This window comes from Gavia stellata, chromosome 10 (assembly GCF_030936135.1).
Source record: "Gavia stellata isolate bGavSte3 chromosome 10, bGavSte3.hap2, whole genome shotgun sequence".
Classification (NCBI taxonomy): Eukaryota; Metazoa; Chordata; class Aves; order Gaviiformes; family Gaviidae; genus Gavia; species Gavia stellata.
The window spans coordinates 7977470-8002144 of NC_082603.1; the positions used below are offsets into that span (position 1 = coordinate 7977470).

The window sequence follows — 24675 nt, forward strand, 5'->3', positions numbered from 1 at the left end:
CTCAATCTCTCTCTTCCACCTTACCCATCCTTTTTTTGCTCTCCTGTCTCCCCTAACAGGTGCTGCTGCTGATTGATATCCAGGTTTCTTACATCAACACCAACCACGAAGACTTCATTGGCTTCGCAAAGTATGTATATAGAGACTTGGTTATAAAGACACTGTCAGGTTACACCCACCCTCCCACCCCCCCCAAGTTCAAAACACAAGTCCTAAAGTGTGACAGTGAAGATGCAAGCTGCAAAGTCCCAAATGTGCTGGAGCATGTTCTTTCTCAGTATACACAGTGTCTCTGTCCCACTTGCAGGAGATTCTTTACCCCAGTTCACAAGCCTGGTTTCGCTGAAGCTTATGTCTTGGTCTGGAATCACATGCACCTCAGGAAGCAGCTTTGGCAAACCGATGCCCTCACTGTATCCATTTTAGTACCACCACCGTGATTCCGTGTGAAACAGTTTTGTTTAGAGTAATGGATGTCACTGAATTATAAGTGTGCCTGCTGTTTGGCTGTAGAGAATAATAGTAGCAGAATGCCCTGCAGGGCCCAGTTTGATGTTTTCCTCACCTAATTGAAAAGGCTGTGAGAATATTCTCCAGAAAGTTCTGCCTCAGCTTCCAGCAATTTGTGCCTCAGGGACTTCATACCAACATTTTGGCACTAGTAAAAACATTAAAGATGTCTTCACTCTTTGAAGAATAAATGTTCCTTCAGTCATATTCATGCCACGTTTGCCATAACAGTGTTTGCAATTACAACAGGTTTCATCCATGTGGGATGCTGGCAACAAAGTTTGGCACCACAGTACATATTATACTATGGTTTATTCTAGTTAGCACTGTGAAGGAAGGTCTACATCTCCGGCAGTATGCCCTGAAGGTTTAAAACATGGAGTTCAGTAAGCTGATAGGGGAGAAGGCAAAGCCAGGCACTGTTTATGTGTTTGGTTTGAGCAACTTTCTCTAGAACTGTTTGCAGGTCCTAGATATCTTTATCAGTTCTCTTGACAAATGACAGGATGTTGTAGGAATGGTAGCTGGCCTTCTAGAGGTCAAGATAACAACCTGCCTGCTATTTACTTCTCTTCATCCTTTTCTGACAGGAAAAAGCCTGCTAAAAACACTCCATATATATTCATGGTGTGTGTTGTGACCTTGGGAAGTCACATAGTCCAACCTCCTGCTCAGAGGAGGGTCAGTGCTGAGTTCAGACCAGGTTACTCGGGGCTTTATACAATCAGATCCGGAAAACTCCCAAAACTGGAGATTCTCCAGTCTCTCTATGCAGCCTGTTCCAATGTTTGCTTCTTCTCACTGTGAAAAGACTTTTCCTTGTGTCAAGTTGGAACCTTCAGTGTTATATAGTCCTGGATTCTGGAGTGCCAGGTATATCTAGAGGTATTTCATTATGTCTCTCCCCTGGAAAAATACTCCTCATGGATGCTGCTGCTAGGGCCTGTAGTTCAGCCTGTGGTCCTCACTGCTGCATCTTTTCCAAGGAGCTGCAATGCCCGAGTTCAATTTCTTGGCAAAGCTGCTTCCTCTTTTGTCAGCTGAGATCTAGAAATCCCCAGCTGCTGTGCCCGGGGTATAAGCAGATAACAAATGTCTCTTTGCTTAAGTTCACTGATAAGTTTAAGCAAGTGTTTCTATAGGTTAAAACTGATGGGAAGGGAATTACCTTTGTTGAGTTGTGCTCAACTGGAAGAGAAAACTTGGATAACTAAGAACAAATTAAAATGTAAAGTATATTAATTTATGAGCTAAACAGTAGAAAATACACATTTTTAAACAATAATCATGCTATTGTTATAGCAATTATTAGAACTGGAAAATGAAATAATTTTTGCGTCATGTATGGGCTTCTGCAGTATCTAAACATCCTGGACTATAGATTCCCCAGACTCCCTAGTGTTTCCTTTATTTTTGCTGAGTCTTCTAGCCAGTTGTCTCATGCAACAGCAATGTTTTGTAAGCGTAGGTCCTGTGAACCTTGTTCATAAGAATGAGAGCACAAGACATTTCAAAGTACTTTGCAGCATTGCAGGGCCTGAGGCAGGTATAGTGTGATGTGACTTGAGAAGGATTTAAGAATGCCAATATTTAGAACAACTTTGCATAGCTATGAAAGTGTGAAATCTTAGAATATTAATGTTTGTCTCATTTAGCAGAACAAGTGGTAAGATGTTGGGATTGGGTTTGTTTCCAGTTGTTGTAACTCAAACATAGCTACATGCTTCAGTCTACATAAAGGGTAATTCGTATTTAGAACAGTAAATAGAGGACCAATTGCTGGGCTATTTCTAAAAGGCATGGGTTTCTTAGTATGATGTTAGTGGTCTAATTAGCTTTCCTAAGGCGATAAAATAAAATAAAAAGTAAAAAAAAAAACCAAATCAAAAGAATGGCAATTAGGTTTCCTAAAGCCATCTCATGTGTGTTTCTCAAACAACAGATTGGAATTGATGAGGGGTTAGTGCTGTGTTTTTTGTACGCACATTATTTAATCATAATTTATGCACCAAAACTTATGCAACTCAGATGATGCACCAGAGACATGCAGTTTTGTTTGCTCAAAAGGATCTGGATGATTGAGAGCTAAGCCCAGTGAATAGGCACATGGAATAAACACCTTGTGGATCTTCTCACAGACAGCATGTGGGCTGCTGGTTTGGTAGAGTATGGTCCGAAGGGCAGGATCAGAGTTGGGACGGAGCTGAGTTTGGTGCTTCACCAATTCTTTGGAACAGCAGCTGTGCACAAAACAGTTGCAGGATTGGCCCATAGGCTGGGATCCAAGCATATCTATCTTACTCTTTCAGAGCAGTGTTTGTAGCTGATCTAATATGTATGCTTTTTTCTTCAGTTAATCATTGCCTGGTGAAATGGTATAATCTAATCCAAACAAAACTTCCTGTCACCAGTGGCCGCTCTGGTGGTTGAGTAGCCAAAGCCTGCTCTCTGAACGCTTTTCTCCCTCTTTCCAGCAATATTTTTATTTTGTGGCCTAATGCTTACAAACCACCACATAATGCAAATACTTTCAGAATTAATGGCAACTTGTATGTTTTTGAGACCAGAGTGTGTTTTGTTTCAAGAACTGGGATTACCGGAATTCAAGAATTGAGCAAAATATTATAAATGCAGTTTAATTTCAAATGTTTTATTCTTCTATGATTCTAGCTCTTTGAACCAGCTTTGTGATGGCTTCATCCATTGGTTATATTTACATGCTCAAAGTGCATATAAATATTAGAATAATATCCAAAACAAACTGTCAAGACAAAGCTATTAAGGAGCCTTCAGCAGGGGAGGATTTTGTTGTAGTGCACTAAATAACAGAAGTGGTTTGCCTTTTGTCTCTTTTGAATATTTATAGAGGCTAATGGTTCCAAAGTTACCCACATGACCCATAATTTCTCTGCTTTTAGTAACCTTTTCCAATCCAAGTAGGATGTTGTTACAAAGGAGACGATTAGTAGGAGCTGTCTGCTGTGCATGTCCCTTCTGTCCTAAGCAGGCAAATATAAGCAGGCATTCCTATACTGTAAGAAAAAGTAGTTGAAATATGCACATATATGCAATGGTTTTGCTTTGTTTCTTTGTTACTCTAGCCTTCTGTGCTGGAATCAGAAGTAACTGTTACTGCTAAAATCTATTCCTCGGGAACTGGCTTAGTTTGAGTTTCTTCAGTATAACTCTTTTCCTCTGCTTCCCTTAGTGCCCAACAAAGAAGCAGTCAGGTTAACAAAAGTGCAGTGGGAAATCAGGTAGGCACCTAACAGAGAATGGATAATGGCATGTGCAAGTTAATCCAAGCTGTTTGGTTTTCTTGGCTGCGTTTCTTTTTTGTAAGTGTATCATTTACCTTTTCTGCTTCAAACATATATAAAAAGCGTCATCATCTCTTTGTTTTACTGAATTTTTCAGAGCCACCTGACTCATTGTTATCATCATTTATTGTTTAATATTTCTGCTAGTGCTTGCACTGCTGGTTAGTGTCTTCCCTCCCATGCTGTATAGTGTGTTGAATCTTTCATGTTACACATCAATGTATTTGTCATTAACTGCAAACTTGTGAATTTCAGAATCCAAAATGCTGGTGAGTACTTGCTTGTGTGTGCTTTGTCATAGTCGTTTTACTAGTTCTTACGTGTTCACAGCTTAATAACAATGAAAGCCAATTCAGCAAGCAAAAGCGGAATTGCCTTTACCTCTTCTGAAAACTTTCAGTTGACTTCATAAAGATGTTGGCTATATACCATAGGCCTCTCTCAAAGTGAACAAAGAATAACTGGTTGACAGTCTCAGATTAATTAGCATTTTCACTGAGATTCATTAATGAAATTACTTATTTGTTTCTTTTTATCACATAAGAATATGGGCTTGATTCTGCAAGATGCTAAGTGCTCCTGAGCTTTGCTTCTTTTTTTTGCTTTTGTGTAGGCCAGGGGTGTTCAGTACTTCACAGGATCAGTCCTTTTTTCATATGAGATGAAAATAATGAAAATGCTACAACTTTGAGGGTTTCTGCTCACTTTGGGGGTTTTGCAAAGTCTTACACAGAAAGAACATGTTACGGAATTAGTACATACTTTAAAAGGAAATTAAAAATTCTAGTAAAAATAAGACAATGAAATTTTGTATAAATAATTACCAGTATTGAATGTCTTCCTTGCGTTTTCATGTGCAATTTGGTCAAACAATGCTCAGGAGGTGAAAGGTTAAGGTTTTCAAATGTGACCACTGAGTTTAGAATCCCTTGGATGATAAACCTGACATTTCAGAAAATCTATTCTGCTGTTGTAGATGAGAGTTCTAGCATTTCTTGAAAACTTAGTTATCTTTTGGGGGATAGAAATTCAACTTCTTCCTCCCACCAAGAAATTGCTAGTTATTTTTGAGATGTTAGTTAAAATAATCCATTAACTTCTTGGATGTGATGGTCCCACAGCCTGACCAGCATGAGTGGCATTTTTAACGTAACGTATGGTTTGGACTAAAATGAAAAAAGTTGAAAGATCTAAACACTGAAATGGCTTCAAAGACTAGTCTCTCCCCTCTTGAGGAGAGATTTCCTTCTTATCTAGCTGTGCCGGAACATGTGTCAAACACAACAACTGTCATCACTTTGGAGTGTCCCATAAAAGGAAAATCGACCAATTATCTGACTCTTCAAAAATACACAAATAAAATTAATGATTTTTTAATTAAGTGAGTGTTCTCTCTCTAAAGAAGTGGAGAAAAAAACTTGGCGGTTTAAATTAAATGTTGAAACTTGATTACTATTGGTGTAAAGGACTTTGCTGAACCTTTTATTTTAAAGATAATGAACAGATGTTTGTAAGTTAATTGTTTGGAGTTGAAAAGAATGAGAAAATGTTTCTGAAATAAAACTTCATTTTTGCAATTTGCTATTTCAGGGAACCAATCTACCGCCTTCAAGGCAAATTGTACGAGCTAAGTTCTGTAAGCTTTATTGTTGCTTTTTCATTTAGCTTCTCAGAGGGCAAAGTTTGTCTCTAACTCTCATTGGTTTGTTGAATACTTGCTACTAAACTATTTAATGTTAAACTCTCTTGTCTGTAACACTTCCTCAACGAAGTATAATTGCAGTTCATCACTTAACTGCTACTAACATGCTGTTAAAAGTATGAACTAGTGTAACTTAAAATGTTGTAGAAAACTTTGAATAAAATTAATACTTTTATAATTTACTGAGTTTCTCAAACTAAAATGACTAATTGGTGTTTATTTTATTATATAACTGGAAAGCAGTTTTTATCTGATGTAAGTGCCTCTATTCATAGTAAACCTCTTCTTGAAAGGTGGGCAAATAAGTTTCTGGTAACTGAAAGGAAACATTAGCTCTTGTGTAAGTGAACATGCTGGTTTTGGGTACAGGTACTGTTCTTGGTATTTTGTTTGTGTAAAGGAATTACTTCTGCTAGAAAAAGTGAATTTTATTAATAAACTTAGACATATTTAAAGCCTTTTTAGCATTCTTTTCATAGCACCAGGAGGATCAGTATATCATGGACAGACTCTTTTCTAACCCTTCCACCTCATGAGTAAATAAATATGTGAATGCCTTTAATATTACTAATGGGAATTAATTGTCTAAACAGCAGTTAATTTTGTAACAAGTTACTCCTGTTTCAGTGATGGTTAGATGTAAGAATTAAATCTCTGTATTGTGTGCATTCTTTGGTAATATCTATGATGAAAACTTATACATTTTTCCAGTTTGTTGCCACATCATCAAATTATACTAGTTATCATTTCAAACAAACATAAACTAAACTTATGTTCAATAAAGGAAAAAGGACTAGGCAGCACTGATTCTAACAGCGGTTGAATTGAATGTCTTGGGAGATCAAGATCATTTAAGTTTTACCAAAACAGGGGGATGCTCATTTGCGATCCATTGCTTTTCTTTTTGTAGCTTGCTTTGAACTGGAATGATGCAGATAACTATTTCTGTGTATCTCGGAAATAAAATGAGCGCAGCAATATTGCATTTTTGGAAAAAGTGTAATGCCAATTCCTCTTAAAATGTTTTTGCTCCTTTTTCCTCTACTACTAATTTATCCTCTCACGCTTAATCTTTGGCCTTTTTTGTTTGTCTTTTCTTTGCTACCGCCTGAGGTTTTGAGCTGACTCCACAAAGTTTCTTTTTAAGCCACAGGTTAGTCTGTCTTCTCATTTGCTTGAAATAATCAGTGTAATGCTTGGTTTTACACAGCACACTAGCAAGATCTGGTTCCTGAAAGCTGACCCACTCTTAACTGTGTATTTTGTGTGTTGAGATTTGTTTTGGTGACTAAAATTTAGTGTTTAAAGCTCCCCTTCATGATAAACCTTTGAGGATGAAGGTGTCATTGCTCTGTGTGCCCCGTTGATACTGTCTGGGAGAATGCAAGACACTTAAATTATAGAGGATTATATATAATTTATATGAAATTCTGTTTTGTGTTTTACTTCTGTGGCAAAATCTGCTGCTGTGCTTGAAGTAGCCTCTGTAATTGGAGAAGGGGCTTAATCTGAACTATGAGTTTCAAGTCACTGTCCAAGTGATTTGGAGGTTTAGGTTCAAAGGCTTTGTTTCACCTGCCTCTTTTACAGTGCTATGCCAGCAATCTGATTCACTTGTTGTGGACGCAAGTAGCATTCAGATGCCATCAGTTGGCCTGAACTGTAGTGCTAATAAGTAACTTTTTCTCTAGTAACCCCTTTTTTCTTTTTAATCCTGCTTTGTAGCATACTTTGCTGCTTCTTTTCTTCAGATATACTTAAATCCTGTTACCGTGCATGACCCAGGCAAAAAATGTGTTTACAGAATTCTTTTAAGCAAGTAGGTGGAAATGGAAACTTGTGCCATGGTCAGTGAGGTGGTCATGAAAAATCACATCAAGGCTGTTCTTTTAAGAAATGCCAGTGTTTCTGTAAAAGAGGTGATGCCCATGGACCAACCACATGATATTAAATTTTGAAATATCCTTGAATGAGACATGCTGCTGTTGAATTTTCATCTTATCAGGACTAGAGAAGTATTGCTGTTCTAAATGGCCTTTAACTATACTGATTTTTTTAGGTTAAGATTCCTTCATGATGGACTTAATCACCTCAATCTTTGTTTAACTACATTTGGAAGCATCTTTCAATTTTTCACTACTGAGTACTTTGCTTCACTAAAAACTGAATTTTTCTTTAAAGTAGACTCAAGCCACTGTCATTATTTTTAAGTCATGTGAGAATTGTGCAGTGATTTTTGAGGAAGCAATGTCACAAGATCTCAGTTGTGTTCAGTATTGGAACAGATCTGATCAGTTTATGCTCTGATATTTGGCAAATTACAGTGAAATACTGTATTAGGTTTCCCTTCTAATCTGTTGTTCCTTTTTAGCCTCTGTAGTGCAAGAATCTTCATATTTAAACCCAGAAAACCAATAGCTTGTAAGGATGCCTCACAGAGTAGTTTTTGCAATTTTTATTCTCTCAATGTGCTTGCTATTTGGTAACACATGTTGTTATGATAGTGGTTAGAAGATAGAGTAGTGCTGGGAGTTGCGTTGTGTGTTCAAAATTATTTCAATGGAGTTACGTAACACAACTTTAATAGTGAGTTATGTTAACTCGACAAATGCTGTTGCTTGTATTGTTACGGAAGTAGCCAGCCTCATGATTTTCACACTTGTATTTCTGTCTGCCCAGTCAATTTCACTTATCTCTTGCTTATCTTGAAATCATCTTTCAAAGAAATGGAAAACTTTCTGATTCTCTAATATATTTCTTTTACAAATACCTTATTTGATTTAATGGAATGAATAAGTTATGCAGCAATACATAAGACGTCCTTATTGTGTCAAATCCTGCTTTCCTGTTTATCCGTGAAGTGGAGGAGAATAAGAACAACAGATATGATTTGGGTTTTGTGCAGCTGAACTATCAGAAAATTACTTCCTTCGGGCTTGTTCATGTGCATTTGTACCCTCTGAGTTTCATTTTTCAGACACCCAGATTAGGTATCGGGACCCTGAAGGAAGGAACTGTGTCATCTCTTGTTCATCCTGTACATGGAGTCCAACTACCGGTCAGAATATTGTCTTCACTAGCTTCTGGCAATGCCCATATTTTTCACCTTCCTGAAGTTCATAACTCCTGTCACTAATATCCGGTTTGCACAGAGTGACATTTAGAAATATGATAGAAAATATTGAAATGGATCTCTTAAATCCAAACCAACCAGAAAACCAACTAGTGAAAACAATGCTGAAACACACTGCTTTTGTTTTTCAAGCTGAAGTACTATACAACATAGTTAACACAGTAGTTTAAGAAAAAAACAACCCCCCACCCCCGAGTTTTTTCAACTTCAAAAGTCTCTTTGAAAATCTTTGCTGCTTATTGCCTATGGAAGGATGCTTATTTCTAAAATACAGTTCGAGTTATTTTTTGAGAAATTGGCTGGATTCTAAGGTGTAATTCAGCTTCTCTGAAAAGTAAAACTGTGTTTCTTAATCTCACTTTGTTTTGCACTTACACCTTGATCAGACATCTCCCTCCCTCCTGACCCCAGCACTGGTACTGAGTATTTTTGAAAGTGTAGCTTTTTGTGGTTAACAAATGTGCCTGGGAAACGTGAACAATTCAATGAAAAGAACATGAGGCTTAGCACACTAAGCTCATCTTTTCTCTCTTGATATTCCATGGAACTGCTTCCAAGTATTTTGGATGATTATGATCTGTTGTAGTGTCCAGGATATTTCAGAGAACATAGTACCCTGTTTTCCCAGAGGAGTATGGATAAGCAGGTCTAGAAATTTGCACATGAAAAACACATACCCAAGATATTGCTATAGCGTGGTGCCCTGCTCTTCATACAGTGTTGTGTGGGAATGACAGCTGGTTCTAATCCTCGGCACACAGGATTTTTGAGGAAACAACTGGCAAATTCCTTCCTTTACAAGACAGTGACCGATGTTTGTATTAGCAAATCAGCTTGTCTCTGTCCACACCTAGTGATAGTTATGCATCTATGGGGTGATGCATTGGACTGGAGCAAGACAGCCTTTTGGAGCTATGCAACTAATGTAGTCACTACATTAGAAGTATTAAAAGCTTCATTACTTCTTAAATGGCTTGTATAGTTTTGGTTTTAAAATCTTGGCTTGGTCCATTCTGAGACCTCTACCACAAGTGCATTCTTGTCAAATTGAGAAAATTTGACCCTTATTAACATGCTACAAAGCCTATGGTAATGATGAGGGAAAGCACTAAATGGAATAAGCAGAATGTGCTACTTCCCTTCCCTTTTAATTGCTCATCACCTGTAAGGTTCTTGAACATGCTACTCAGGTGTTTCTTACTCGTTTGCTTCTAGAAACCACCTCTTTATCCCCACTGTGACATCCGTCTTCAAATCTTTTTACCTCTAAGATGTGTGTCCAAACCAGTTTTCAGTAGTGTGCTGGCCTGGCTACCTGTGCTTTCTGTATGTGGATATGCGCTTTATAGGGAGCAGCACTGCATTTTCAATTGCAGATGGCATGGTTCAACAGCATCCTCTCTCATAGCCTCTTATTTCAGTTTCTTTATAACATAGGAATAACCACCTTTGCACATTTGCTGTGAAGTATTTACTCTGCTGTACAAATACAGCTCACCTTGTTGTGGAGCTAAGTTCAAGTGGTTGGGGAACCCTAATTTCCTGGGTTTTTCCTAAAATATCTTCCATTTGCATTTGTGTAGTTCAGTGCAGAAAAAAATGAAATTAGCTTGGTTCCACAACTTGTTCTGTGGTAGCTTCCTGAAGGCCAGTACACTGGCTATATATGCATGTTGTTTGTTTCCTGTTAAAAGTTTACTTCAATAAACATCGTGAAATAAAATGAGGATTTGATGGGTAATCAAGTTCATATCTGTATGTTTCCCTTAACTTGCACTTGGACAAGCATTCCATGTCTATTTGTACTCAGTAATGCTCCCTCTCCACTTATTTTTTTTAATTATTTTTCCCAATGAACATGAATATTAAAAATAATGCCAAACTTCTGCAGAAACCTTTGTGGTACAAGCTATTCCATCCAGTCTGCTCGTGCTATACCCTTGAGTCTCTCTATGGGAGTCATGTCCAGTTCTCTCACAGCTTACTGAGTCTTCAGAACAAAATCTATGCTTTCTTAACAATTTTCTTATAGGCTGAAAACCTGTACACTGTTTTTGGATCTTCAGTGGTTTTCTTACACTGCTGGCCTGGTTGGTAGTGAGTGGGAAAACATCATCATTTTATTTGAAAGGAAATTGATACTCTCAGATTATGGGCATTACCGATACTTCTACCAGCTTTTCAGGTGCAACTTCTGATTTCTTTGGTTACCAAATGTAACTTAGTCCCTTGCTCTGTGCAATACCAAAGCTGGTTTTTTTTTCAGGGAGCTTACATGAACGTGCATGCTGAATGGGAGTGAATTCCGGTTCTGAAACTTTTATAGATGACAAGGAATAGATATTGAGCAGTGTTTTTTCTCTGGTTATCTGTTGATATTGGAGTTACTAGTCTTGTAAAGCCCTATGAGAGGAATGTCACAGTCTCGTGTATTTCTCTAAAAGCAAGAGGAAACTCATGTTTGATCACACAAGTCCGTGCTTGTGCAACTTGTTGAGGGAATTCTGAAGGGCTTCTCTGAGCACTTCTTCTTTCCATCTCAATACTTCATAGGCAAGTAAAGAGTGTTGCTGTGGGGAGAAACAGAACGGCTGAGGTTCCCTGCATCTGTGTGGCTGGGAAAGTTCTGTTGTCTTGTTCAGAGTATGATAGGAAGGAACATTTGCTTTCTTATATATGTATTGGAAAACAATAAATGTTCCAATAAAATTGAAAGTTTCTGTATCATCCATAAACCAGTTCTCATAACCATTCTTTCTTCTTCACCTCTGGAGTTGTCTCGTTCCTCTTAAGTTTTCTCTTGTCCCTCTTTCTCTTTGTATGATGTAGGCTCCTGGCCTTAGTATTTATAGGTATGCTGTTCCCATCTGTTCTTTCATCTTTGGCTTGTATCTATTTTATAACATTGTGCTTTACTCCTTTTCCCCCTTATTTTTATTGCCACCTTAGGGTTGGTTTTTTTTCCCCTCTTTTCTTTTCCTCTTCTACCTTATGAGTGGAAAATAGCTCTCATATTCCTCTCCTTACCACTTCCTATCTTAATTTCAGATTAACTGTAGAAGATCTCTTTGCTTTGTCACTTGATTCAACCCCTTCTGAAAATTTCCAATGCATGCCATAAGCCACTCGCTTTGCTAGAATCTAGGTGCTTTTCCTAGTATCCAACTTTACAAATGACCTTAACAATTAGACTAGAATAATCGTATATAAAGTTGTATGGACTTTTACAATGTGTTATTATACAGCAAATAAATATCGTCAAGTTTACATGATCCTTAATGCACTCATACTTGCTGTAAGTACAACATGATAATACTTAGGCTTCTCTCTTTCTCCAACTTTTGGAATGAAAACACTGTATCACTTTGTTACGTGGTTTGTGTTTGTTTTTTTTTTTTTTTCTTGAATGATAGGAACCTGCAAAAACTCTTGAATTTGCCAGAGACTGAATAAGTGCACCTGTTCTTGTTTTATTTAGCAAGTCTTTATTTAAAAGAATGAATGCAGCAGCAGAAATATGTCAAGTGAGTAACGAACTAAACTTGCACCTGACTGCACCTCTGCACAGGTCATCCGGAAAGGTTGGCTGACCATCAACAATATTGGCATCATGAAAGGAGGATCCAAAGAATACTGGTTCGTTCTAACTGCAGAAAGCTTGTCCTGGTATAAAGATGATGAGGTAAGGAATGAAGAACTTTTTTCTAATGGGGAAAAACCCCAATATTTATTTTGTCTTCTGATATCAGCTTAAAATATTAAATCAGCTTGTACAGACTTGAACTGAAAGAATGTTTTAAGGTTTTACCTCTGTTCTTTAAATTTTCTGGTTTTGATTCATGGAGAATGCTGACCCTTTAAGACTTCTGTTGAAATGTTCGTAACATAAATACAGGGTGTTGTGTGGGGTGTTTTTGTTTGGTTTTTGTTTTATTTTTTCCTCTCTTCCTGTGGTTTCTACACATTGGTCTGGAAAAAAAAAAAAAGCCTGTTTGGAATGTTCTGGTTATTGTTCTATGCCTGTTTGGACTGCTCTTGCACGTCTGCTGTAAGTTGATCATAAATTGTCTAGGTAAAGTTACTTCTGAAAGTAACTACAGCAGTTGGTTTAGTGATAACAATTGTTCTCTGGCCTCATATTCTGAGAGGATGAGAAGCCTGTCTGCGGAGTTCTGTAGCCGGTTGGTACGGATTTTCAAATTTGACAAAAAATGCACCTTGGTAAGATATGTCGCTGCTGATCAGTAAATCTGAGGTAAGCAATATGAAAACTGGAAAAAGCATTTCTATGATAAGCAGGACATCCAGGTTGCTCACTTTATTGAATATGTTGTTAGGCAGCTCGTCTGTTCTGTTTCATTATTTTTTCAACAATGTTGGTAATGACCCGCTCTATCCAAGACTCCAGCAGTCTTGTTAATTTTTGAAGGTTAAAATGGGACTATTATGTGCAGTATCAGCTTTACAGTAAACCCCTTGTGTTTTTTTAAGGTTTGTGTTGGTTTTTGTAGAAAAATTGGGCTGCATTTAGAAACTGATAGGACTTTTTTTTTTTAACTTTTTTTAAACTTTTTAAGTGAAATGTTTTCAGCAAAAATTTAGTGATTTTTAGGGTGAAGCAGTTCATTGGCTGGAAGAGGCACAGGTAAAGAGAGAGTTTTAAATGAGTTCTAAAACATCACTCAATCTTTCCATTTTATTCTAAGTAATAATCAAAACACTGGCTTACCCCAACAAAACAGGGAGTTGTTTGATGGGGACTGTGCAGACAATTCATATTCTGTTTAAACTTAGTGTTTTACTGCAGTGAATTTTCTAGAACCATTGGGGAGAGGTCCTGCAATGCATGTACGTAAGCCAGAGCTCTGCTGAGTCCTGCGAATCCAGAATGTGGTACTTATCATAGGTAGTTACTTCAGTAATACTGCTGATGGTGGAAACTGCACTGGTCAGTAGTGTTTTTTCCCGAGTCAGTAGCCATTTGGGATAGACTTTAAGATTGAGGGACAAATTAGGTTAATCCTGAAGATTTTGCCCTTTGCCCTTTTCTTTAAGTTTTAAAAGGACTCAAATGTGTTTACTGTAACAGGAAAATGAGTGCATGTCAGACTGAGGGGAGGAGCCAAGTGCTAAGTGTCAAGAGGGGAAGTTTTATTCTCAGATTACTAAAATATAATTTAAAGTATTTTATTGCAATGACATAAAAATGAATTAAAAAGAAATGCAGAAATACCTTTATGAATTTGAAAATTTGAGGCTGCTGTTTTTTGTGATCTACATTGAAGCTAATAGAAGTTGTTGTCTTAGATTAGGTACAATAACTGTACAGTACTGTACAGTAACTGTAACTAAAATAAGTGATGTAGTGAGGTTAACACACCTTCTTGTATTCTGCCTCAAGCAATTGGAGGTGCAACCAAGATGTGCTGTGGCCATTTTTTAGGTAGTTTTGATGTTGCTTTTTTGAGTCTGATCTTTGTTTAATGTGAAATATAAAAATTCTTGAAAATACTTATGGAGTGTCTTCTGCTATGCAACTTCAAAAGTAAATAATTTGTTTTGATAGTCTGCTAGGGAGAGTCACCTGGGAATCACAGAATAGTGCATGGAGGGAGATGGCCACTGTCTGATTTCCATACGCATATTTTAAAATAATGTCTCTTAATTGCCAAACAGTTGTGTTTTGAGAGTCATGAGAATACCAGTAGTTCATTCAGGCCAACATGGGAGATCACTCAGGAATTTCTTAGAGTGGTAAGAGAAGATAATAGCGTAGTACTATTCCATGCTTTGCTGGCAGAAGTAGTTCCTCCTTAAGTACAGATTTGCTGTATAATTTGATTATTCTGTCCTGGGAAAGAGTTCACAAAGTTATGTCGGTGTTTTTTTTTTTTTTTTTTTTTTTTTACTGGGCCTTTCTCGATAGGACTTAAAAAATAAGTAAGGTCTGTTTTAGATGCTTTCTGAAGAAGGTCAAAGCCACAGCTTGACCATTAGGTTAGTCAAAAGACGAGTCACTTGTTTCAGAAATAGAACCACCGGCTTCTGAAAACAAAGCAGCAAATATTTGCTCTTCTGGCTGAATTCCAATTTTTATAATTACATTTTGTCTCCTTAAAATGTTCTCCTCACTTTCAGCTTGGTTTGGTAGTTGTCACATTTTGTTCTCAGATGATTATTGAAATGGCTGCATGCTGTTGTATTTCCACCCTGGTAAGATAGGTAGTCTTCAGTGATGTGTGAAGTGATACGCACATTTACGGGTCTGGACTGTGCCTGGGCTCAGTACGGCTGTGCACACTGTGAGGTCGAAGGGAGTTCAGATCCCCTGTGCCTCCCACTTGGGCCGGTCACTTCTGCAGTCCTTGCATAGTGGCAAGAGCCTCTCCGTCGCAGCTGGGGAAGATGCAGAAAGTCAGGTCTGACCTCTGTTCTCTTGCCACAGTGATGAGTTTGTTCCTCCTGCGCCTCTGCCCCTGAGTAAGGAATGTTGTAGCAGCTTGTGTAGCAGAGAGCTCTGACAATGTGCTTTACAATGCTACAGTGCTTGCTAGGACCTCTTGGGCTGTGTACCCCCTCTAGTGTAAGCTGAGCCCATTTTCTATAGTCTGGAATTTACTCCGAGATGAAAATCACTCTCTGAATGCAAGTGGTTTCTTGCTAGTGCCATTAGAAGGATGTAAATAATTTCCTTTATTTGTGAGCTGCAGCTTTTATAAGTGAAGAACCCACAGTGGAATGCATTTTGAAGCAAGTTACTTTGGCAAAAGATTTCAAAATTTGTTGTATGATATTAGTATTAGAAAAGAAACAATTGGTTTCCTGATGTGGTTTTGTTGCTGCTCAAACATACGACAGGATTTTATTCCTGAGGTGGGAATCAGTGCCTAAGAATGCTTTTTAGGCTTGTAATTATGGAAATATCAAGTTGATGTTTGAACATTGTGGTTAAAGCAGTTATACTATCAATTATGTGAATATTAATCTGGATTAGTTTCTGATCCTGCATATAGTTGCTTGTGTTCATAACTTTGCTGCATGACGAGTATCATGATTTTGTGCTTTTCCACTTGCTTAAAATGAAGCAAGGAAAATGCTGTGTACCACTTTGAGGCTGTTGTCAATAAGTGCAAGATTAGCACATTCATTAACCTCACAAATACAGATTTATTTTTTGTAGAGTATTCCATGTAATACTAGCTAAAGACATGCCTACACACACACGAGATTAAATCTGAGCATTTTAGCTCTCATTTGTTACTGTTTTGTTAAGCAGCACAAAAAGCTGTAAGCTTTTGTGCTAAGGTTCATTTGAGAGTCAACCTGCAAATATGAAGTTTGTGAATTAACCACTTCTACATTAGGATAAAATGGACTTTAGGAATGTGGAATGCATTCTAGCTTGTGAATGAAAAAGCTCTTTATTGTAAACAAAAGGATGCCATTTATAAAGTGGTGTAGCATTTTTACAGGGCATGGTCAGAGAATGGGATTTTATTATTCTTTCCAAAGTATCCAGAGATCTCGCTGGCTTTATTGGTGTGAAAAGGTTGCCAAGCTGGGCTCTAGGATAAGAACTTCTAAAAATGTGAAATTTACATTTATTGGAAAAATCCCATTTAGTCTTATGTCCAAATAAAATATTTCCATTCTGTTTCAATAGGAAAGGATCGTATTGTCAACATCCAGTGATAGATGCAGTCTGTATTATAATTTCACAGTTTATTCCCAATTGTAAAATTCTGGTGATTTGGGAGGGAGATATGAAAATAAGTGAGGAGGTGAGAGAATGGAAGGGGGAGAAGTTACTCTAAGGCCTGACATTGTGTATGTTTACAGAATTAACTTGCCACACAATAAGCTGCTCTCGGCTTCTGTGGCTAGCAGGAATGTTAGCGATTTTTATACCGACAATAATCTAATAATGCAAGTTGCTTGAGTTATGCCTGAGAAGTAAATGGGAGGACGAAGCATACAATGGTGCCGCAAAGCTGCGTATAAATAAAACTTATTGTTAGTGAGTTAATGAGAACAACTAGGAAAAGAGTACTATAGGAAGCACAGTAAAAATTTCAGCAGTGGGTTTTATTGTATTTTATAGGCAGTGTTGGTTTGACTCTAGGTGGGTTGCAGCACGCGGCTTGGTTACTGACCGGCCGTCTGAGATCCAGAGTGACTCTTGGCTGGAGCTGTTGGTGAAGATGCTCTGGTGTGTCAGAGCGGTTTCCCACTGGCGGCTGTCCCTCAGGCTGGGTTGTCATGCGACTGCCTGTCTGTGCCTGCTGTACAGGTGAGAGGATGTTCTGCACAGCAAGTGTAGACAGGCAGACACATGACAACTCCGTCCAGCCAGTCCCTTGGAGCCATCACCGCTGGTGTGCAACAGTTTGTACCATTCCGGTTTGGGGGGCTTTGTTGGGGGGAACACACATAACAGAATTAAACTTTAAAACATTTGGAGCTGTAGAACAAGAACATAACTTGATTTTATTCGGAAAAGGAGCATTTCAGTACATTAGTTGTCATTGTGCTGATATATATCAGAGATGCGATTTCAACAGACTGGTCACACTGAACATTTGGAAAAACAAAAAGGATTGAAGCCATGGTTTATTTTATATGCAATTCATACAGGATTTTGCCTGCATATTTTAGTCACACATAGTAATTTAACCAGATGGTTTTACTCTTCCTGGAAGCACAGAAATACTGAAGTTCAAGATAAAGGATATGTTTATACAGTACATATTTTCTAGGAGCAGATAAGTACAACAATCTTGCATGTTAAAAATAAAAATCTTTCTGTATAAATGGAGGCAACCACTTGCACATTAACCCAGTTAAAGGGAATGTGCTGGAAAGAAAACTGGTTGCATTTTATATCTATTTTGCTAATATGTTAAAGCTATACTTATAATGATATTTCTTTAGTATTTTTCTTTGGATGTTATTTAAATTTAGCTTTCTCTCAAGATCTGTACTCTGTAAGAAAACAAAATAACTTTGTAGAGCTTCAGTAGGGTTTTTTTGGTTAAACATAGACTATGCTATAGATCAAAAGCATGCAAGGGTGTTATTTCAAAAGGTATAAAACACATTGGAAGCTTAAAAGGGGAAAAATAGTTGTACTACTTTTCTATACAGATTAAATGATTCTGGTTTATAATGGTGTTCTTAAATCACTGTTGCTCGCTAGTGCCTCCATAGGTAAGCAATAAACTTGTGCTTTCAAACCATTCTCAAACATATCCCATACAGAATAGCAGCAAAACACTTAAGTTCCAGCCTGAAAACTGATTATAAAAGGGATGAATTTACCAAAAGGCTAAAGGTGGGGATGGTGTTGAGGTTTTAGATTAGACTAATAATAAATTAGTATGTAATTATTCAGGTGTTCTAGGTCTAATCATTATTTTGCCATAAAGATGCATTTTAGCTAATATACAAGTTGAAGTGTACAAATTAAGTTTATCAATTCTATGAATAAAATTTTTCTTGAACCTAACAAGATGGAATAAGATGTCTTAAAAAGATGAATCAAGCACAAAACATGACTAGCTAATTCAGACATGAAAAATTAATTCCAAGACATAAAATATTCTTACTTTGACTTTATAATATGCTTACTTAAATTTTTGTATGCTTTAAGTTGGCATGTCTTCCTACCCGCTTGACCATTTTAAAGAAAAACAAAAGTGGCAAATTAGAAGTACTTTTAAAACAAATCTAAAACACTACTTTTTTTTAATAGATTTCATCAAATTTGATGTCTACATTTAGTTGTTAAAGAAATCAAAGGTCTTTAGTCTGGGAGAAAATTAGGTCTCAGTTTCTGTCTTATGGATCCTTGAAATAACAAAGAATTGTACAGTAAAATTAATTGGCAACCTATAGCATAAAAGGATCGGAAGAACAAAATTATGCATTTTAATTAATAGCTTTTCTATTAACGACTAGCAGGGAAGTTATTCTGGGAGTAAAAGTTGTAATTGGAAAGATTGTGCGGTCTTTCTAATAACTGTACACAAGGAGAATTCATCAAAGAAACAGCGAAGAGCTTTACATTTGAACTGAGGCAAATTTATTTTGCTTTCAATTAATTCACTGGGTACTACTAATGACTGGATAGTTATCTCCACTTGATTCTTGTTTAAAAACTGATATTCCTTGAAATTGTAGTTGATTTGCTAAAAGGGCTGAACATTTTTGGGTGCTGTATCTGATTCATTGAGTCAGTAAAGGGCTCGAGAATGTTTTAGAATACTCGTAACAAAAAAAAATTCATTAGTGCCATTATTATATTTACAGAAACCTATATTAAGGATCTGACTTTAAATATTGGTAGCTTGGAAATTGAGTTGAGAATTGTATTCTCTCCAGCTGTGATCAGGACTTTTTATTTAAGGGCAGGTTGTTATTTTTAGATACTGTTTTGCAATGCAGCGTAAAATGCAGTACTGAAGTACAGTAGCATTATTCAGGAAAGTTTCATTCTTAACTGTGGCATTTCCTGTCTTTTTGTAGGTTTAAACCTGACCCTTAATATTATTTCAATTAGGATTTTTTTTTTTAAATAAAGTACAGTTCAGGAAGCAAAGCCTTTTGCAAATAAAAGTGAAGTTATTCTCTTGATTAAAATTTATTATTTTAAAAAAAACCACACTAAGATTTAGGGCTTTTTATTTTCCAATCTGCTTAACAGATTTTGATTAGAAGATTGTAATAATATAACATTCTATTTAGAAGTTTGGAATTTTTATGCAAGTATTTCGCTATTTTGGTTATAATATTTTCCATATAGCAATGATACTTGGGTGGTCTGCAGAAATGTCTGGACGCACGGTGATAGTACAGGAAGGGGGGCAAGGAGCGTGGAGAGGATAGCAGTGTCTTTTAGCCTTCTGAAAGTACAGATGCGTTAAATAGCACTGGTAACGGTAATACAGAAGATAACATGCATCTTAATGACAAGGCAGAAAAATGTCAAATGACCTGGTTTTTTTTATAGTAAGTAGGTTTTTTTCACATTTGGATGCTTATTTGATCTATATTTATTTCTGTAAAGTTAAGTGACTTTTCCCCACCCTCTTTGACTTTTTCCTTTTTTTTTTTTACATTAAAGGAATATATAGAAAAGGTTTGAAATATTTTTTTTTCCTCTTCCTATTTAATTTTGTTGAGTGTACTAAAAAAAATTATTCTCCTTAGAGGTGAAAGTCCATTATATTGAAACACTCACTTATTTAAATGTTCACACTGGCTTTAATTTGCTTTTCCTGTTTTTGTGCATTCTGTGGTAATATGAACTGTATCATTTAGTTCATACAACAGGCTTAAGCATTGAGATCGTCCTGGTTTTACAGAACTCTCACAATGATGTAGCATGCATTGGATCCTGCTAATTTTTTCAGTGATTGGCAAAGGTAATGTTTGGGTTGGTTTTTTTTTTCCCCTCTTGAAATATTTGTATACAGCTATCTTGTCTTTGTTGCCATGCATATTTAAAACCTCTTGTTTTAGAACTAAAGAAATCTTTTTTGTATGATTATGATCAACTAGAACTTGTTTCAACTAAACCAGCACTGTTCTAAGAACCACAGAATCGCTTAATTAACTTTGAAAATGTTTTGATTACTGAGCCGACGTAGATATACTTCCTTATTCATTCCTAACAATACAGGCTTTCTTTCCCGATCTGTTGCTTTGCACACTGCATTTCCCCCCACCGCCTCCTTTCCAAGCCCCATGCCAAGGGGGCCTCCTAGATCTCAGCCTTACAGTCTAAAAATGTAACTTTGAAGAGTCATGGGTGTATGGGAGGGGAATCACTTCCTAAATCCAGAAAGGTCATTTAAAATAAAGATTAATGCAAATAGTGGACTAGAGATAAGAGAAACACGAGTTCCATATGTTTTCATTGTCCTTGCTTATTTAGCAAAAGTTAACGCAGGCTATCTTCAACAGTATTTTCACTGAGAGCCTATTATTGACTGCATAACAATACTTCCTTTCTTAGTTTCTAGATCAGAATCATAAAAAAATAAAAGTAGCTATGCAAGTAAGCACTAGATAGAAAAAATATTTGCAAACGATCATATTCCCCTTGAAAGCATAACTGAGCAAGTTTCTTAACAAGATTTGAAAACTTTTTTTACCGCTTAAACAAAATCTAAGTCATAAAACTTTTCAGATTTGCTATGCCTAAAACAGCAATCATCCTTAAAGAGAGATTGAGAAATATTAATGCAAGTTTGAATCTGGTTCCATTCCTTTAATTTCTTCCTGTGTCTTCAGATTTTCTATTAATAACTGCATTTAACTATGTGTTGTAACCCCACTTTAAAGTAGAACAAGAATAAAAATTCTGTCCACTCATACTATAATGGATTAAATCCTGCTATTTTAATCCTAAAGATAATCTTGCGCAAAATAAAGGAAGAGAGGGTGGATAACCTGTAAGTGTATATACACATTAAAAAAGAATTCTTTTAGTCAAAATACCTAAGCTTTGATAGGAGGCTAAGGGAAATGACAGTGCTGGTTCTTGCTTCGTAGCCTTTAAGACAGCTACTATAGGCACAGTCACACTAATGCTACGCAACCATCTCTCCCCAACAGGACTTCTATTGATTATTGAAGGAGCAATGAGAAAGGTAATAATAATATACATATTTTAAAAAAAAAACCTGGACGGCATCAAGGCTGTCTAAAACATAACACGCATTCTGCAAAACTGGCTGGTTATAATACTAATGGCTGCATATTTATAGTAATTCTTTCTGTAGTATAGCTATTCAAATCTTTCCTGGCAATAATGAGCACCATATAGATGGGATTTTTTTTTCCGTTTGCGGTAGTTTGTTACTAGTGTTAACTTTAGGGGAGCTGACTCTGGAGTTCAGCTGGTATCAAATTGCAGCCCAGACTTTTTGTATTATTTTGTCCGTGGGGATTTCATTCAGCCTGAGGGTTTTTTTCCCCTACCAGGACAGCTGGAAATTCACCAAAGCAAACTTCTGCATTCGTTTACAAATTCCATTTTTATCAGTGGGATTCAGGACAAAGTAACTTATTATTTTGAATGTTAGAAGAAATATCAGCGATTCAAAGTATATGTGAGAGCAGCAACAATCAATCGGTGCTGATCACTTATAGGCAATGGCCAGCCAGGTATTGGGATGGAAAGCTGTTTTTTCCCGTTTTATTTAGTTGTTGGTTTTTTCCCATTGCATCCTGAACTTTCAGAGGTAATTTTTCCTGACCGTCAAAGATTTCGTATTCTACACAGCAGAAGCCTAGCATGGAGTAGTCATAGATTTCCTATGGTTTCCCTCCCAGTTTTCATTAGCACATATAGCATAGGTTACTTGCAAAGAAGTTTCAGCTACATATAAAATCTAAGTACAGTTCTTCCAAAGGTTACAATAATGTAAAAGAATATTCATGCATTCTCTTCTATTATTTTATTACTTTAAGAAAAAGTAATTTCTTAAAATTGATCTTCAGATCATAGTTCACAAGAAGAGCTATTCAGAATACATACTTCTAGCAAGCCTTTTCTGCATTAAAAAAAATTATATACTCCTTAAGTATTTATACTGATTGCTACAAGTTAAAAAAAATATTAAATTTACCTTTTTAGTTTGTGGGGGAAAAAAAAGCTTTATTTTAAATTAAGAAAAAAAAGAAATGACCAACTTTAAGTCTACTCTTGTACACTTCTCTAGGTAGTATACCTCTAGGCAATATACCTCTCTCATTTCTTGCATAGGTTTTAGTAAACCGTCAGAGCTCCATCTTTCTTGCAGTGATGACTGGAGGAAGGGGGGAGGGGAGTCACCTAGGTTCGCCAGGTCATAGGCCAGGTGTTCTTCCAAAGTAGGCCTTACCAGAATGTCTTCCCCGCTTTATTCTGAAGTCCTCCTTTTTCACAGTGTCCCTTAGCGTTTCTTATTCCCTAGTGTGCAAAACCTGTGAAGAAAAATACTGTATATGAGATCTGAAAGGAGCAATAACTGTCTTCTCCTTGGCAATAGCAACTTGCGTCCCCAATAGTCCATGCCGCTGCTTTCCCTTGCCCAGTCTAACCAATGTGCAGACTACTGTACAACAGCATTGTCCTGAACAGGTAGTCTGAACACTGGGGCGACGGAGCAGGATCTCCGGACGCGTCTATTTATTTATTTTAAATCCTCTTTTAGTCTCAGGGAAAAACTGCCTTCCTGCATCACGGGTTGTGCTCGGCTCTCCCTCACACTCTGCAGCACTCACTGAAACACACTGAAGTGCTGTGATTTCCAGTCTTGACGTGGCACATTTGCAGCAGACTGGGGATCTGGCAATGAATTTAGGACCAGGAAAAGGGGGAGGGCTGGGCCTGAGAGTCCATATATGGGATGATGTCACCCTGGGGAGGTTTGGGTATGCACTGTGCCGCTGGTGAGACCGCTAGAATTGCCTGCTCTCAGACATGGGTCTGTGTATAAAATGGTACCAGATGTTTTAGTGTAATGTTAAGCAGTCATTTCATCTTCAGGCCAGATTTTTTTCTTCAACTGGGCAGGAAGTGGGCCCCAGTATGGAAAAGCTGTAAAAAGTCAAGATGTACAGTTTCACTGCAGCCAACGGAGAGCGAGTTAACGTAGACGCAGAATTTGCTGTTTTGTGAAGGCTGAAAAACCAAATTTATAAAAAGGATTCTGCTCGGGAAGCTAATGCAAAAAAGCCAGTGCTTATTTTCTTTCTATTTAATGACTCTAGTTGTGCTTTTCTATTTTGGCGTTTCAGACCAAGAAAAGGGCAAATAGGTTCATTTTTTCTTGGAACTGTCAGCGGCATGCAGGCTGCCGAGACTTGAACAGTAATTAGAGTTACTTCCTGAAAGTGAAGCCCCCATGAAAAGTCTGGAGAAATGTTCTTTGTCATAGCCTCTACATGAGTAATTAGTTCCACATGTGGCCTTCCTATTTCCCTTCAGCTATTTTGGCTGGCTGGTTGAATACTTTGCTATAGCTCAAGACTTAAAGAAGCTTTAAAGTTTTCATTTCAAGCATCCACTGTGAAAATAGCTATTTCTGGTGTCATAATAAATTGCTTCTGGTAGATCAGTGCTATTAGGCCTGGCATTGTTTTTCACTGGTAACCCTGCTGGTCCCATTTTTCTTTTAATGGTGCTTGGTGGAATTATTCTGCTAAATTTTATCTTTGATGTTTACCAGATCTATTGAATTTTGCCAAGTATGACTTTACCGTAGATTTTAAGATATTCTCCCCACAGGCAACAATCCTTGTTCTCCTGTAAACTTTTTTCCTTTGTTACTTGTGCTGTTGAATCTAAGTGTTGTACTTGTGGGTTGTTTTTTTTTTTTTTTTAATCTGCCTTAGCCCATGGTCTAAAACAACAGCTAACATAATCAAGTTAGCTCTTCTGAAGTCAAACCTGTATACACACTGTATGGAATTGTTTCCAGTAGACCTTTTTTCTGCCTAGAAGTCTGAGGCAAATGTCAGTACTAGGAGTATATTCTGAAAGGTAGATCTTCACCAACTTCCTGGGCAGGAATGTATGTAAATCGAAATGTGTGCTGTGAGCTCTAGTGTCCTAAATAACTTCTGCCTGATTCGGTTCTTCCTAGGTGATGGCAGATTCTGTGAGAGCCATAGCTCCTAGAGGCATGCACAGGGCAGGTTGCAGAACTCTAACTTCAGGGAGAATGAATGCAGTGAACTTGGATGCCAGGGAAGTTGGAATCGGAGTCTCAGGCCAATGCAAAGGAAAAGTGACCTTCAGGCTGCTTTGTGGTGGTGGCAGGCCAAACACTGTGTGTCCATTTCAGATTGTGCATCCGATTCTACCGTTTGGATTCACAGTGGGCTAGTGTGTGTCCAAGCGGTGGTGGAGGTTTTTTGTTTAATTAGTGAAGGTAGAGGTTTGAAGAAGCTATAGAAAGCGGTTTAACGTGCGGAGTGCTTGGCTTTCTTAGAAAGAGCAGCACCACATCAGTGTCCTA

At 37.3% G+C, this 24675-nt stretch overlaps 1 protein-coding gene across 4 annotated transcripts in view; it reads left to right on the forward strand.

Moving 5' to 3' along the window:
- The window catches only part of DNM3 (dynamin 3), a 179940-nt gene that overhangs the window by 42874 nt on the left and 112391 nt on the right, over positions 1 to 24675 (forward strand). For 2 of the 4 annotated variants that reach the window (XM_059821696.1, XM_059821693.1), the window contains exons 12-15: positions 60 to 130; positions 3719 to 3767; positions 5421 to 5450; positions 12234 to 12347. In XM_059821696.1, coding sequence (XP_059677679.1) covers positions 60 to 130; positions 3719 to 3767; positions 5421 to 5450; positions 12234 to 12347 — 264 coding nt within the window. The remainder of the gene's footprint in view (positions 1 to 59; positions 131 to 3718; positions 3768 to 5420; positions 5451 to 12233; positions 12348 to 24675) is intronic. The other 2 variants (XM_059821694.1, XM_059821695.1) reach the window with 1 other exon arrangement.